The 17,006-nt window shown below is 40.3% G+C and overlaps 1 protein-coding gene across 2 annotated transcripts in view; it reads right to left on the bottom strand.

The window, feature by feature from the left end:
• Positions 1–17,006, bottom strand: part of vps50 (VPS50 EARP/GARPII complex subunit) — a 138,614-nt gene that overhangs the window by 43,426 nt on the left and 78,182 nt on the right. For both annotated transcript variants that reach the window (XM_034704659.1, XM_034704660.1), the window contains exons 14-20: positions 10,318–10,406; positions 10,093–10,187; positions 8,530–8,628; positions 6,622–6,712; positions 4,141–4,326; positions 2,522–2,640; positions 218–324 (exon numbers count right to left, since the gene is read on the bottom strand). In XM_034704659.1, coding sequence (XP_034560550.1) covers positions 218–324; positions 2,522–2,640; positions 4,141–4,326; positions 6,622–6,712; positions 8,530–8,628; positions 10,093–10,187; positions 10,318–10,406 — 786 coding nt within the window. The remainder of the gene's footprint in view (positions 1–217; positions 325–2,521; positions 2,641–4,140; positions 4,327–6,621; positions 6,713–8,529; positions 8,629–10,092; positions 10,188–10,317; positions 10,407–17,006) is intronic.

The raw sequence follows: 17,006 nt of genomic DNA on the forward strand, positions 1-17,006 counted from the left end.
TATACTTATTACAATACAATATAAATATACTATTGTTCAATATACATAATCAAAAATGTGTTATACATGAACTATCAATCAAATTCCAGTTTCACTGTGAATATACATTATCAACCGTGCAATATGCATTATTTTACTTGGCTGCATGATTGATAATGTGGATGCCAGTAGAACACTGTAAAACATAGGGGTGTCTGTCTGTAAGTGCATGACTCACCAACAAGCCGGATGACGTTAAGGGTGGTGTTAGTGAGGATGGGTGCATTGGTTTTATTCAGGTTGTAGTCTGACTTCTTCTTGCTTCTGATGGTCTCCCGAGACACACTGGTGTAAGCGTAGAGGTAGGGGTGAGACAAAAAATAGGGCAGAGTCATGAGAAAAGAAGGGACTGGACAATAACCGTTAATACCACTAATCCTTGGCTATGACTGGCCCGGTTCAAAAACTCAGCATGGGTCAGAGTCATGTAATTGATCAATCAGAACCCTCAATACGACGCTTGAAACAAAACAGGACCTCATTGGTGACGTCTTTGAACTGGTAAACCTGCAGCATCAGACCCCTGACACTCATCAACGAGCCATATTAGCCATTAATCATTACACACACCTTCTTATTTCAGGTTGTGACCATGCAGTCTAATTAATTATTAACCGGTTGTGATTCCTGCTCAAAGAATGGGAAATTAGCAATTTTGCGACAATAGGCTGATGTACGGTTAAAACATATAGCCACACGCTGAATGCGGTGTGACACACAATATTACTGAGCACAAACAATCTGATAGCATTCATCATTAAAATTATACAAAATTACACAATAGGAGATGATTATTTAGCACAAGGCCTCAGTAATGCAAAGCTATGGAACAAGTAACATATGTCTTGTTTCCTGAACTAATTTAGTAATTTAATGTCGGGTTTCAGATATGCCATAACACATGAATACACACAACTCTTGTTTCTTTTTAATAATAATAATTCAAGGACCACTTGAGTACAATTGATTTAGGCAAAACTAAAAAGGGAAGTAAGCTGTATGTTACCCTGATGAAAATAATTCAATCATATATGATCAGGCTGACAAATAACTTGAATATATAACATTTATTTTCTGAATAATCTGTGAGGATAAACAGTGTTTTTTAACATTTATGTTATTATTTTTTTCAATTCAAAATAAAGTAACACAGGAGTCTTGTTCAGCCAGCCAATCATGTTTTTTCTAAAGTTTCTCAAGACCTGCAGCAAGAAACAGCAGAGCACCCATTCTGATAAGCCTGGAATAATTATGCTGAAGTAACTTAATTGTACCCGATAGATCCCTGTCCTGTGTGGGTGTGAACCCGGTATACTGATGATGTTATTTGTTGAGAAATAACTGCATGGTCAGGTTTTTTTTTTATCCACCTTGAGTTTCGACCGTTTCCTATTGGGTGTTTGATGGTGAGCTACAGAGCATGAAGATCTAGACACACTGTGGCATGCAGGAGATTGATACACCTGATGACAAAGATTTTGATTTAACACACATCCAATACATTATTCTACGGTGCGGGATGTGGAATACATTTTATTAACTCAATGGTATAAACAGAGCTAACTCCTACTGCAGCATTATATGTTTTTGACGCAAGGATTTAGTTCAAACTGAAAGTGACTGAAAGAAAATAGATGTCTGATTGAAGCTGTGAAGTATGGATGAAAAGTGTTGTTTTGTTACATTTTCTATTATTACTTGAGTAAGAAACTGTTTTTCTGTAAATGTTTTTATTTTATGCTTTACTTTATAGGTAGAATGCAATTTTCAAAAGGCTAATAATTTATCATTTATCATTTCTGGTGTATTGTTTGGTTCTCTTGTACTCCACAGCTGATCCTCAGCACCTTCTGGCATCTGGTCTAATAAACATCCATCTACTATAATCCAACAACATATTTTCTAACTTAAAGTACAAAACCAATGTGTGTAACATGCTCACATTGTGAGTGTTTGCATATATCACAAGGAAAACAATGCAAAACTTTCCTCGACTGCATTAAAATGTCTCAATTATGTGGAAATGAATGATTTTACGTGAGGGGCAAAGAATCACTTGATTGCCTCCGCCTCTATTAAACATCGACTAATCTTTCAATAGTCACTAATCATGTAGGCGGAGGTGGGAAGAAGGAGAATTTTTCATGGGTTGACAAAAAGCTTTACAAAAGCTTTCTGCCTACTTAGCAGGGTTAGGCAGAGGCGAGATAAAATTATCATTGCTAAATGCATAAAAAGTGGCATAATGCGTGACTTCTCATCCTTTTAGAGGCACCGAAAAAGATACCCGAGGACACATCGTTTTGTTCTGTGTGCCTGCTTTATACGAGAAACTTATTTTGTGTCTTTTTATGCCCACTTGCTGTCATAAACTTGAAATGGCAGGGAGTAGAAATGATGGACACACTCAGTGCCGTCACACATTGTAACCTGAGCTGTGTGCAGAGAGGAGTCGTGCAAAAAGGTTTGGCTCGGAACTGACCTCTTGAGGGGGGCGTCTCCCGTCTGCTCGTCAACGTAGTCCTGCTTGAGCTCCTCAGGGACATCGCTGTCGCTGTCGTAATCTTGATAAACACTCTTCTCCAGCTCGTCTGACTCGTACTTGATATGTGAGCGAGACAGATGAAGGAGGTCACGGGGGATAATGGTCGAAAGGCCAGTGAAAAGAAAGAAAGAGCACAGAGAAAGGAAGTGAGAAGAGAGATGACAAGGAGTGAAACAGTGCTGTGATACTTAGCTCTGTGCCATGGAGAGATTGTGTCACTCACATATACGTAAATAACAGGTCTACGCAAGTTTTAAAAAGGTGGAATTAAAGAAGAAGGGAAAGTGGAAAACTAAATTGTTGTGAGGGACTGTGGGATTATTAAGTAAACATTTTATTAAAAGTGTTAATGTGTGTAGAACAATAGAAAAAGAGATGGATTTTGAGCAGAAAATTCATTCATCTCAAGAGTACATTTCAGTTCAATCTCCCCTGAAATAACAGATTGGGTTTTTTTGGCCTTAAACTGCAGGCTTGGGCAACACAACAGCCGTATAGAGAGGATTACAGGCTTAAGACACAGCCAAGCTAGAGCTGCTGTAAGTCCAGTGTGTTAGATAGTGCAATATTGCTTTTCATGTTGAGCCTGAGAGGCAAATATATCAAAATACAAAAGATGAGGTGATGTGTCAAGATATCAACGTGATCATTCTTCTTCTACTGTTAAAAAGAAATACTTTTTATATAACAAATAGCCTATGCCCTCTTTGGCACTGTGTATTTAATATATGTGTATAAAATCCAGCCAACATTCTCTGGCTCATGTTATAGGTGTATGGTTGACCATATCTAAATTTTACTCGTATACTTTTGCCAGATGTGGGTTTGTTTCCACCTTTGGCTGAGAAATCCATTAAATATATTAGAAATTGGTTCCACTGGCAGGAGCAAGTAGCTAACCTGCTCACCTAGCAGCGACCCTGCCTTACACCAGACCTGCTAACTACAACCAAGGAGATAGGCAGGAAGTGTGCCCATCAAAGCAATTTCTACCCTGCAACAAGGGTTTTGCCAGGATCAGCGAGGCAATACTGTTGCGTGTGATAAAAGGAATTTAGAGCTCAACTCTTCGAACAAGAGAAGCCGGATTTCACACTAGCGTTGCAGCTAACAGCACCTTGCTAATTCAAAAATGGAGAGACATTTCTGAATCATCCTGTTCTTCCTCCACCACACAATCACAGTGATTTTTCTGTCTTTTGCGGTGGATGCTATTCTCATGATGGTTTCAGATTTCTTAGGGAAGCCGGAGCTCTTAGTTTTCAAGTTGCTGAACAAGACAAAAGGCTTACACCTCCTTCTAAGGAGATCCAGCCTGGTCCTCTGGCTTTGAAGATGCAGTTGCACAAAGAATACTGATATACGCACATTCGACCAATGCACTCAGTGAAAATAATCGGCATTAGAATGTTTCCTATAAAAGTTAGGTGCTGCCTTCTCAGATTTTGAACAAAACACATAGCAGGAATGTTTCCTTGTTAACTTGTTTGTTGACACAGGTTGCCTTGTTAATTATCGGCCTTTAGCGGGTCGGTGTATGTGAGCGATGCTCCTACCCCGTTGGATGCCAGCACGTCCTCCGTCTCCTCCTCTCTGTTCTCAGCGTGCATCTCAAAGGGGTTCCCCTCCTGCAGGTACTGCTGGAACAGAGACAGCTCCTCCTGAGCCGCGCTGCTTGAGGATGCAGCCTGTCTGCTTGGGGAGACGGACGGCGAACGACACTGGCCCATGAACTTGAACTCCTGGATGGGAGACAATGGAAGAGACAAAGGAATGCGATAAAGAAGGTTTAGCTGAGAACATACAGTACATGATAAGTGATTTAGAAACGTTGACCTTTCAGATTATGAGCTTTGTGATATGCTATATCAACTCTCAATTAATTTACTGCATCATTTCTAAATTAGCAATCCTGATTAGGTCAAATTAGTCATAAGAAACAGATGATTCAGTGTAAGTTAGCTTGCAGAACTAAGCCCAGAGCCAAATAAAAAAAAGAGAACAGCCTGCTCGCAAGGCAATGTGCCTGTTCTTGCATCATCTGTTTCTCTCCCTTTCAAGTCAATGACCTTCAACAACAAGCTCTCCTTAGGCTGCATGTGAGTAGGTGTATCAAAGCTTCTTATGTGATTAATTTAATGGAAAATGCTCCATGCTCAGGAAATGTAATTATTTCAAATGTAATCTGTGTAATTGGTTATTAAAAAGGTGTGTCGAGTGTAGGAGAAACTTAAGGGGTAGAAGCAGCAGCAGGTGCCAAAGTTTGTTAGAAGATATGCCTGCATTTGAACATTACATTTATTTTAGGATTTATGTGTTTAAAGTTATATTTTTGGGGCATTTTTTGCCTGTATGGATAGGACAGCTGAAGAGAGACAGGAAACATGGGGAGCAGAGAGAGGGGGAGGACATGCAGCAAACGGACGAAGGTGGAATCGAACCTGTGACCTCTGCGACGAGGACCACAGCCCCTGCACGTGGGGTGCATAGACCACCAGCGCCCCGGATTTATATGTTTGATCTTAAGGCTACAAAAATCTATGCTTCATTATTTTGTTTAAGCTTCAGTGTCGATTTCTTATACCAAGTTTTGACCATACAGATGTGAACGAAGCCATCAGCAAAATGTTTTTTCATGAACTTTTATATTTGTCTCTCACATTGAAACATTGAAAGGTAGATGAATAGAAATCAGGATGGGATTTCACTTTTAAATATGCAGGATAAGATCACAAAAGAGATGGCATGCACAACTTAGTCCACAGGGGGTGCCAAAATTGACACAAACCAAAAGTTCCTCACACACCCCTTTTCACAGAGTCAGTTCCAGGGCTGGTTTGGAACCAGTTGTTTGTGTTTCGACAACCAAAGAACTGGCCCTAAACCAGAAAAAATGGTTCAAGAGTAGTACCAACTCCTTACTGGGCTAGAAGAAAGAACCGCTTACAGCAGGGGGTGGAGGTGGGGTTATCACAAAGTGGCTCACTTGTGGCCCTTGCCTGTGGAAAAGCAAACTGGTTCTAAAGAGGTTCTCAAGTTGAACCAACTCTGAACTAGTACTAGCACCAGCCAGAACTAGCACCAGGGTTACCTTTACCTCTTTTCGACCAAAGCGAACCGGGTTGTATTTCCCAGCTTGTCTCCTCGGCCGACCACTGCTTTGCCTTGGAATCCATTAGTCAGGACAATGGCAGAAACACGTTTGGTTTGTGTTTCTGATCACGGCAACCCTGCCCCTCGCACTTGACGTAAGCGGTTTGCGGTTCTAGACGAGCAAAGAGTTGGAGCCGCTCTGGAACCGGTTTTCCCGGCTGGGAGCCGGTTCACTCGCAGTCAATACACGAAAGAGAAACGGTTCTCATTTGAGCGCCAGCTCCGAACCGGCCCTGAGACTGCCTCAGTCGAGAAGATGTATTTAGTGGAAAAGGGGTAACAGGAGCTTTAATGGGGACCACGCTGTTATGAACTTTATAGAAACTGACCATGGTGAAATTTCTCATGCCAGAGGGTTTATTATGAAAATGAATTGAGGCGTGGGTTCGTTTCAAATTAACATGCAATACAGACAAGGGAAAAATAAAAAAAGTCTCTGCCTCGAGGCGAACAAGATGTAAGCATGTTGATCTTTTCTCTGAGTTAGGTAACGAATGTATCCATGAGTTAACTTCAATAACTCCAGGGCTTTCATACCTGGTCCTCATCAGGCTTTAGTGATATTCAAGGTATTATTCTTATCTCCTGCTCAGGAAGCAGGAAATAAAATCCAGTGAGATCCGCGCCACAAGGGACAACAGCCGTATCCTCTACGTATGTGTTACATAATGTGCTGTGAACTTTACTGCTCCTGTGTTGATAGATAGGCTTGCACACACATACAAATATAGGTAGCCGAGGAAATCATTGAGCAGGCGCCCTTGTGTTTCATATGCTTATGCAAATGTCACTGTGGGCTCGGGGTTTGAGTTGAGTGACAGCGTGAAATAAACGGATGCCGCCATGCGTCACTGTCTCGCCCCTGTGATTTGATTCCTACTCACATGGAGCTGGGCGATGTTAAAGTTAGACTTGACCGGGCACAGTTCCCACGTCTCATTTTCCAGAAACATCCTCAGCTCTTCTAGTCGTGCCCTGGGGAAGGTTCGAGAAGAAAGACAAAAAAGGGGCAATGGAGTTAGAAGGAGAAGAAAAAAGAATGAAAAGTCAACATCTGTCCATCACTGACCTTATGCCATTTCTTACATTAAAGCAGTTCCTTTGTTCTGAGAGTTCAGATTAAATGTGGGGACATAAAAAAGACAAGCCTGCAAAGGTCACTAATGTGTAGCCAGCAGGGAAGGTGTTGGTGTGTGCCTGTTTATGAGTGTGTGTGCAGCAGGTTCACAGCTCAAGACAGGCCCCCTGGTGCTCGCATGCTAGGTCAATATCAGGTCTGTGAAATGACCGAGCAGTGTTGACTTCAAACACTGAGGTCCCCCCCTTATTGTTTCTCTGAAGGTGTTGGAAGTTGCGGTGAGACAACATGGAGTAGAGCGAGAAACAGAGAAGTGTTGTACAAAGAAAAGGGACGAGACATGCGTTACATTTTAACTCTCTAACTTCCATGTTGACAATACTCACAGAGCAGCCAATTTCTGCTGATATCATGCTTACAGTCGGAGGCTTAATTGCAAACAAAATGTCAAACTGCTGTGTTCAGTGCTATAAGTCTAGTAAATAAAGGTTATTTACTAATCATGACTATAATGAAAATGTTCCTTTACACTTCTATCTGGTAGTGTTACATGATTAAATAGTAAAGGCATCATTTCCAAATGTTGTTAGCTTCATAGCTTAGGATAAATAAAAGTTAGCTAGGGAGTGGTTGAATACTAATGTTAGCTGTTATCTAAAGATAACTTCAGGGCATTGGGCGAGCTAGAACATAGTACAATAATATGATGTCAATAGCCGTCTTGGGAATATGGTGACTTTATTTAACCGGTCCATTTTGCATTATCTCCTTACAGTTATACTCATCAAATTCAATGTGAATTTGAAGTACATTAAAACTTCAATCACTTTAAGAAAATGACTTATGAATATGCAGAAACAACCAGCGGCGCATCTCTTAGATACTTATCATGTCTGAACCCCTGCTAGGGTCATTCTGTCCTTTGCAGCCACAGGCCAACACACCCCTGCTGACTGAGTGTGCGTCTGCGGGCTGCTGACACACAGATACAGGCATCCAGTCAAAGTTCACTGATGGTAATCTCTTTAGTGATGGCTGGAAAATAAACCCAAGCTAATGTAAAGATGATGCACACAGGAAGCCTCCTGGCTAACAGTGCTGATGTGTCAGAGCAGGAGAGGATAATGTGCATTCTCTCTTTTCCTGGGTCTGTCACCCCTCATGTTATTATTTTAGCTCTAATTACAATTTCACACCTTTAATGTGTACCCATCCCAGAAGCCTTTTTGCCTCCTTCCTCTGCCTTTTGTGTCACAGTATCAGGCTTATCAGTATTCCCATATTTCAGGATCTTATCAATGATTCCTGACAGGTAATCAGAGCGATGATCAATGCAAATCAACTCGGATGATGTGGTGCTGTCAGTGTGAAGGCTTACATATTCATGTGGATGTAGATGTGGTGGGGGTTGTGTAATCAGGATGTAAATGCACTTTCCAGCTCAGTGAGTGTAATTGTCTAATTACATGACTATTCTAAAGAGAATTACGAGGGGAAAAGACAGCCCATGGTTGTTATAGTGTAGAGAAGTTTCTGTGAGGCAGTCAAGCACTGATGGCAACTCTCCTTAAGCTATGTTAGGGGACACAAGTCAGGTCACTGCAGTCTAATTTTTCATAGACAATCATTTCTGTCAGCTGAGGGAAATAAAAAAAAATGAAGGCTTCAGTACATAAATCTACTCAGTGATCAAGAAGCAACCTTGGCATCTCACCTGTGATAGTTTTTGAAGTAGTTGACACTCTGGCGTTTAATGGACTCCTGCAGGACCTCTGACTTACTGCCACAGAACTCTTCACCCACCTGCATCAACCTAGAGGAGATGTTTAAGACAAAAGGGGAAAAGTTATGACGGAGGATGGATGAAAAAAAGGTAGGGAGATTGGGGCGAAACATGACAGGCATGTGATTGGTATAGCGACATCAGATGGTGAATTGGATTTATTATTTATGCAACTTAGATTCACGTTAACCTGGGTGTAGATGTTCTACTTGACATATTTATGACTGAGATACATTTTGAAATTAACTCCTAGTTTCACTTGTTGTGTAATGCCTTTTGATTTATTATAATAATGTATAATGTATTGCGTTTGTATGTATGGCTTCTTAATGTTTGTCAGTGTTTGAAATGTTAAACATTTATTTCTGTAACTATCTCTGGTATTCTAAATTTAGCAGATAAAAGAAAGAAACGCACAAAGAAAAGAAAAAAAGGACAGAATAAAGAAAGAGAAGAAAATTAAAAAGAGAGAAAAAAAGAAAGATAAAAGACAAGAAAAAGAGAGAAAGAATGATAGATAAAAGAAACAGAAACAAACAAAAAGAAAAAGAAATAGAAATAGAAAAGACAGAAAAAAGAAAGAGAGAAGGAAAAAACACAGAGAAAGAATAAGAAAAGACAAAGATGGAAAGATAGAAAGTAAGCGAACAAGAAAGAAGAAGAGAGAAAAGAAAAAGAGAGAAAAAGAAAGAAAGAAAAGACAAACAGAGAAAGAAAGAAAGAAAGAAAGAAAGAAAGAAAGAAAGAAAGAAAGAAAGAAAGAAAGAAAGAAAGAAAGAAAGAAAGAAAGAAAGAAAGAAAGCCTTTTTGAGATACATCAAAAACAGCCTATTAGCGTTTCAGCCTCTCGGGTAAGACAACTTTGTGTGTTTGACTGACAGCAGAGCCAGCTGGGGCACAGAGACACCATGTAAACAGAGCTGCTCTGGTTACTCCGACTTGGCATGCAACAGCCAGACAATGTAATGTCAGCAGTGATATTAAAGAAACGGGACCACACAGTTCTGCATCTTTAATAAGCAATTTGACCTATTTTTTGACATTTTTTGGGAGCTGACTAGGCACACAGCTGTTTTTCCAAAACCAGCTTTTTGTCCAAACTCCAAAACTTTTGATTTGCTCCTCAAACAAAATATACACCCATTGACAATAACAGCAAGCAGAGCAAGGGACAGCCTGATTACAGTTCAATAAAAATGACTTATGTAATTGCACTTAAAAAATTATACCCAAAGAGTTGTGTTTAAATGGTAACTTTCTAATTAGAAAAAGGAATATATGTGTTTTTGTGTTGGTTTATTTGCATAATTTGTTTCAATAAATTAGTAAATGACAGAGCAAATCAGCATTGAGAGAAACCAGAAGGGGAAATATAAGAACTGAAAGGACCAGATAAAAAGGCAAAAAGAAGGGAAAGGGACAGCCATAGTGACGATAATGACAGCCAATTATTGGAAACAAGGATGAGCTGCCGGCTCCGGCTCTGTGCTGTACCTGCTGATGACATCCAGTACCACAATGAAATCGTCATATTTGAAGTTGGACATGTCTGTGCCGAGGATGTAGGCCTTCACTTTTAACTGAACATCCTGAAGAAACAAGAGAGAGGGGCAGGGTGTGAGGAGGACTTATGATAGGGCAGAAATCTGGGGGGAAAAAACTTGGAAAAAGAATGTTTTTATGTTTGTAAAAATGAGAGGAAAAAAGTTCATTATATACCTGCCAGATCCGTGTCAGTCCGTGCTCCAGCTTCTTCTTCACATAGCTACGGTCCACCACCGACTCATCAGACCCGGCTGCCGCATCATCTACGAATATTCAAACAAAGTAAAGAGACAGATTGAAAAATGAATAACCAGACTGATAAAATTCAGCTTCCCCTAACTCATTTCATTTATCTATTGTCGACTGTGTCATTTCTGCATGACTCAAAGGATTTCATTTAACTGTTTCAATGGGCATCTGCTCAATGAGTCGGGGCAGACGGGATCAGAAACTGTATACAAAAGTCAGAAAAGGCTTTTGCTATTATTTGATGAAAAATCTTGATGGAAAAAACTCTGATAATAGAACAGTATCATTCCTCAGGTGCAATCTAATCTTGTACTGTCAAAGGTCCTTCTTGTTAAGGGGGTACTGCATGGTTGAGAGGTGATTTCATCGTAAACAAAAATAAGTCAAACTACTGAATTTGTGTAGAATTAAAATGCCTTACTGCGACATTGGAAAAATATATTCTAAAACTGCCCCAGTTTGACCATGCAGGCAGCAGGAGTTTAAGTGGAAGAATTTCCACTTTCCTACAGAAGTGGCTGTCAGTCAGCATCTAACAGGGGCAGCTCAATAGAAAGGACACTGACAGCAAACCCAGTATCTAATAGGACAATACTGGAAGACACTTAAACAAGATGTCAGGATCTTGGTGACTGTCAGAAAATGACACCAGCCTCTCCTGTGATTGGATCAGTGATGTGGGTCAGATAAAACAGCATGCAGTGCAGTGACTGTAGAGAAAACAATCTCATAGTCGCTGTATTACTTTCCACTGGCTGAAAATTGCTTCAATCAGTGTGTCAAGCTGCTCGCTCTGTTCGAAGTGGATTTTGAGGAAGGCCTTGAGCACTGAGCAAGGCAGCAAGCAGGTGGCTGTCAATCCCACATCTTTAAACGTTTCAGTAAGGTGAAAAAAATGGAGACTGAGCTTGGTCAATGTTGTGGAGTATTTTGTTGGGCAAAGAAATGTTAACAGTTCCAGGAACAGATTCAGTGTTTATTTCTTTAAATCAACCCAGGACTTTATATAAATAACATTTTCCTACAAGACACTGTGAACATGTCAAAGGAAAATCCTGACTAGAACCATTAAATATAAACACTACAACTCTGGAATCTATAATGTGGCGTTTGTTTTTCTGATTCTATTAAAGGGATATTACAGATTTTTTTTGTGGAGTTGTATGAGTTATGTGTCACTAGTAAATGTACAAACAACATCTGGTGTATTTGGTGGAAGTACGGCATAAGAGAGGCCTTAGACTATGTCCTTCAGGGACTCATGTGGGGGCTACAGGGTATCAAAACTGGAAGGGTCTCAAGGCACAGCCAGGAGAGGAGGGTGTACGTTTGGGGCTTTCAGAAAAACATCGCTTTTGCAGACGATGTGGCCTTTCTCTGTCTAATGCAAGCTGAAGCTGGTCACCTTCTCAGTCATTATGGAACAATTTCAGTGCAGGGTGTAAGAGCCCAAATGAGGACTCTAATTATATGATCACAACAGTTTCTAACCAGAAGGAAAACTAATAACTCTGAGAAACTTGGACAAGAATGTACGTTTACAGGCAACCAAAACAATTTGGAGAATCCATGCAGCAAATCTATCTCTAAGTGCACAAATCAAAGGTGCGGGTGGACTACTGATGAGCAAGACATTCAAGAGGCAAGAGTACAATCTTCAGACTAAGAATTCTGAAGAAACATAAATGTGTCACCGACAGAATGTGTGTGGATCTGTTGCTTTTGCCATCACACACGCACTGGCCTTCATTAACGGTTAAACCAGATGATGGTTAGACACATCAGTCTGAAAAAACAAGGCAGACAGGCATGAATCATGGGTAATGTTTTTCTTTTTCTGAGAGAGTGAGAACGTTCAAAGACCTAAACACATAATTTATCTCAGCAAGACTCAAACATCTCCAAGCTGCAGTCAAAACAAAGCAGCTGAACCTGCTGAGCTGGGCGTTTGTCTTGAGCAAGTAGAGAAATATCTCTAGTAATATTGAATGTTTTTAAAACAAGGTATACATTTATGTCACATTTTTCAGAAAAAAAGGATACCCAGTCACATATGAAATAGCAATTTTTGACTAGAGAATGAGTGTATGCAAGGTGAAACCAATTTTGAATGTACAAACTTTAATCTTATTAAACCCACACAATGTTATATCAAATTACATTACAAGAATGACAGAGACAAAGAGAAAGAGCATGGAAGAGGAGTTCATGTAAGTTTTCACAACTAAGATGAGAGACATGAGGGGAGTTATATGATGCCTTACAGGAAAAAACTATCAAAGGGGATCTCTAGAGGTTAAAAAGTATGACCCAGACAAAGGAAGTTCTGTATATTTTAAGAAAAATAAAATGTGAGTAAAGCACTTCAAATGTCTGTATTCAGTGGGGATCAGTGAATCTGGATTAATCAAAGCTCCTCAGATTCCACTGCGTCTTTGGATGCTTTCTTTTCTAGTGATACAGACAAAAAAGTTCAAACAGAAAACGACATCACTCACCTACAATTGAGAGTTGAAAAATGAAGGTCCTAGCCATAAAAAGCAGTGGGGTGTTCTGGTGTGACACAAACATATAGAAGGCTAAACCTGTGGTTATATAATGAGATATATAGCCCAATAACTCTAGAAGAGCAACAGTAGTTACAATGCCATCATGCCATTCATACCAGCTACAATCACTGTGGTTTAAATTCCCACACTGGCTCCAGAGGGAGCTGTTTCAAATGTGATAAATCTCCTCGGGAGACGTCACTCGTCTCTACTTGAGGGTAATGGCTTTAGCCAACATTAAGCACAACAAACCTAAATCTCAAACAGCCCTCCCCAGTAGTCGAGTTGGATTTATGTTTATACTGGCACCAGGTTCAGACAAGGAAGAAGACGGAGTTGGTAACAGTGATTTTTGCTTCAAAAGGGTTGGGGTTAATTCCATAGAAACAAATTGTCCCTTGTCTTATTGTTTGCATGACTAGAAAAGGGTAAAAATATCATGACTTAAACGTAAAATTTTACCTTTTAAAGCAACTATCACTTGTGCATAGAACTTTATCGTACGGATAATCTTGACTGATGCACAACACACAATGTAGCGCATGGCCAGTAGGCATGCGTCAGTCCATGTTGTCTTGGATTAGTGGGTTGGGCGTAGACTACAATTTGAGAGTCTTTGACAAAGCATTCGTTTAGTTAAGTCTATCTCATTGTGAAAACCGAGCTTGCAACATTTAGTCTGACACATGGACTGTATAGAAACATGGATGGCACAACAGCTCCCATAAGTGAAGCAAAAACTTTTAGAATCCCACCCACAGTGACTGGCAGCAGTTACGGTCAAAAAAGCTGCATCCTCAATTACAGAAGAAGGGATATGAGTTAAACTAGAAAATGTCAAAATGTAGGTTAAAGGGGATGTGGCGTTATGATTGGCAGCTCCTGCCTCTCACAATAGTACTTTTTCTGACAGTAAGCGAATTGAAAAATTAGGTGTTAAAATCTTCTTAAACAACTCTGACCAAATAAGTTCCCCCTACTTTGTTGTTGTTGTGAATGTAGGATGCGTCAGTGAAGACTGTGAGGGTGTAAACTGTCTCCCCAAGGTGTAAACTCTGTAAGCCTTAATAAAGGTTTGTAAAATGTTACAATAAAGATGGGAGAAAAATGACAGATTAAAAGCATTTCTTGCCATTCCATAACTAGTAACCACTCTGTGCCCTTTTGTTGGGTTGTGGGTAACGGAGTTCTTTGTGACTCACAGGAAAACCACCCGCAGGGGCCTCAGCTTCCCACTGGTTTCAAACTATGAGTCATAAAGGAAAAGCATTTCTATGACTTTGAATAAATATGTACGGGTTCAGCAAGAGACCAGAGCAATCACAACTCAAATTTGTCAATATTGCAGCAACACAAACTTCAAGAAAAAATAAGTAGTGGAACTGACTTTGACAACCACCAAAACAAAACAAAACTTCAGATTAGTTCCCCACATTAAGGTATATTTGCCTTTAGAACTACAACACATGGTTTAGAAACCTCCCTTTATTTGAAGGGATTGCACTCCAAAACACTTTAAGCCATTAATACATTTATTTGGAGATGTTTGGTGCAGTCAAACCAAACATTTATTTTCAATTAACATGCAAACCACAGTATTTTTAAGGGCTTAGTTTCAAAGCTCTATGTAAATTCCAACCTAAAAGGCCTTTGAAGGGAGAACTATTTGAATGGCTTGAAAATAAATCAAATTACTATAAACACATGATCTATAAGCACATAGAAAATATTAAGGAGAAAGATTGGATGAGATTGGTCATGTTGACTAAGGTCGTAGGGAGGTTTGCATGAATAGAAAAGTGCAGAAATAGGTCCATCAAAACAAAAAATTGCAACGTGCATGAGAAAGGTCAGCAAAGCAGAGGTTATTTCACATGCCATGTTCCCCATTTTACTTAATATTTCATGTTACTTCTGAACATTAATGAGGTGTGAAGGCCAATTCTCACCTAGACTGCTGAGAACTGATGGCTTTCTTAACCACAGCAGAGCGTCCATACATTTCAATATCTCTGTACATGCTCCATGCCCATGCCTTGTATGCACAAGACCTGCCATGCTTATTTACCTTCACACACACTGTGCGACCCCTGTGCCTGACAGCCTTCAATGCTGACAGGATGTGTGCAATAGCAGTAAATCTATTTTGTCAGGCAGGTGAATGACCCTGGCCTATATTACTTCCTGAAACAACCTTCTTCTTCCATTACCTGACCATATTAAATTCTGAAACATTAGACTGGCAAGCTCAATATTTCAAGTTGCCAGAGCAATTCAGTGGAATGGTCTTTTTGCTTTCTCAGCATTCCCCATTAACAGATTCTGCATAAAATGTAGAATCTGTGCATGTGGATATCAGCTGTATATCAAATAAAAGATTTTGAATGGGGAGCAAAAACAGGCTGAACGCAATCAAACATAATGGTGTCACTGCTCCCATCATCAGTTATCTGAGGACAAATTATTTATTGCAGTAACCAGATTTCTGCATCCAAGTGCAGCCATCCGTTCCAGGACTTCTGTGGAGAAGTTGCTTTAAGCGGTGATGCCAAAAACAGGGTTTGGATTCCTTGACTTCCTGGAATGCATCAGAAATGATTGTTCTAGGGCACAGTTTGGCCTGACAGTTTAGGCACATGCCCCATATACATAGACTATAGCCTCAGCCATTTGCTGCATGTCATCGCCCTCTGTTCCCACCGTTCCTGTCTGTCTTCAGCTGTCCTATCAAATGAGGGCAAACATGCCCAAAAATATAACTTAAAAAAACCCAGAAAAAAATGATCGTTCTGACCTCCATTCAACAAACACGCAATCATTTAAACATTTTATTCCTTTCCTCTTCAGGTTATAGCCTCTATGTAACTTACTATTAACAGTGAAACTGAGACCTACCTGAAACACACGAAAGTGCACTCCTGCAGGGGATGCGATGAACCAAGAAATTATGCCTATTATTTAGCAGATGTATTTAGAGGGGATGAATTTCACTTGGCTTTTGATCTGGACACACAGTCACCTCTTAAGGTTTCTAATTAGACTGTAAATAATGCTACATATGGAGAAGGAAGCCTTGGCTGGAAGAAATATAATGCTAACCACTGGCTGCATTGGGATGCTAGTAATGTGGCCATTTTCCCTAGAGAGACACGCCGCTGTTAGAAGACAACAAATGAGATCTGAGGTTGCTTCCTCAGTGATAGTAAAGGTTAGTTGTATGACAGAAAGAGGAAAAGACGGAGTGATCTTCAGTCAGTTTGACCGTTAGGACTCAGAAGGCCTTGTGCCTGAGATGGGGGTTACTGTCACCTCAAAATTCTCTTTCACAAATGAGTGTGTCCAGTCAATCACTACACTTACGGACCCCACGCACACAATAGGGTAAAGACAGAAAGGGGAAAGCCAGGATGAAGGCAGGGTCAGGGGCACCTTTACACACAGGGGGAATAACGTGACAGCCAATCAAATAGGAGAATGATAGATGGGCTTCATGGAGGGGAATGTGTTGTATGTCCTTTCTCCAGCTAGGGGGGTAGCATCTAATGAAGGATCGTGAGGACTTAACATGTCACCAAGCATTCAGGACACCCTTGTGTGCTCATCCATTCCCCTAATGAATTCTGTGGAGTATGGGAAATGGAAATGAGCGATCTTTCAATACACAGCAGGAAGGCGGCAGCTAATTTGACAGTTCTGCTTTTGCAGCTAATATCTGACAAAGCCTGCGGTAAGACAAATGATATAAACAGTGATGAGGAGAAAATTGTTATACACCAAATCCAGTATGGGTCTTTTCTTACACTGGTGAGGAATTCAACTTCGAGTGGAGCTTACTGCTAAACCACAGAATATGTATTGCCTTGACAACTGAGCTTCCCAAGGCTGATGTTTTCACATCTGGCAGACTGGAAGCAGGATGGAGAGGCAGCGATGACACAAGCAAGACTTTCCCTGTTGATCCAGACATAAGCTCTGGGTTTAGACAGATGTGGTGTATGGCCTTCTTGCTGTTCTTAATGGGTTGTGGAGAGTCAGTGTACTTTCCGCAAAATGTACGAACACAAC

The sequence above is a fragment of the Notolabrus celidotus genome, chromosome 16, assembly GCF_009762535.1.
Source record: "Notolabrus celidotus isolate fNotCel1 chromosome 16, fNotCel1.pri, whole genome shotgun sequence".
Classification (NCBI taxonomy): Eukaryota; Metazoa; Chordata; class Actinopteri; order Labriformes; family Labridae; genus Notolabrus; species Notolabrus celidotus.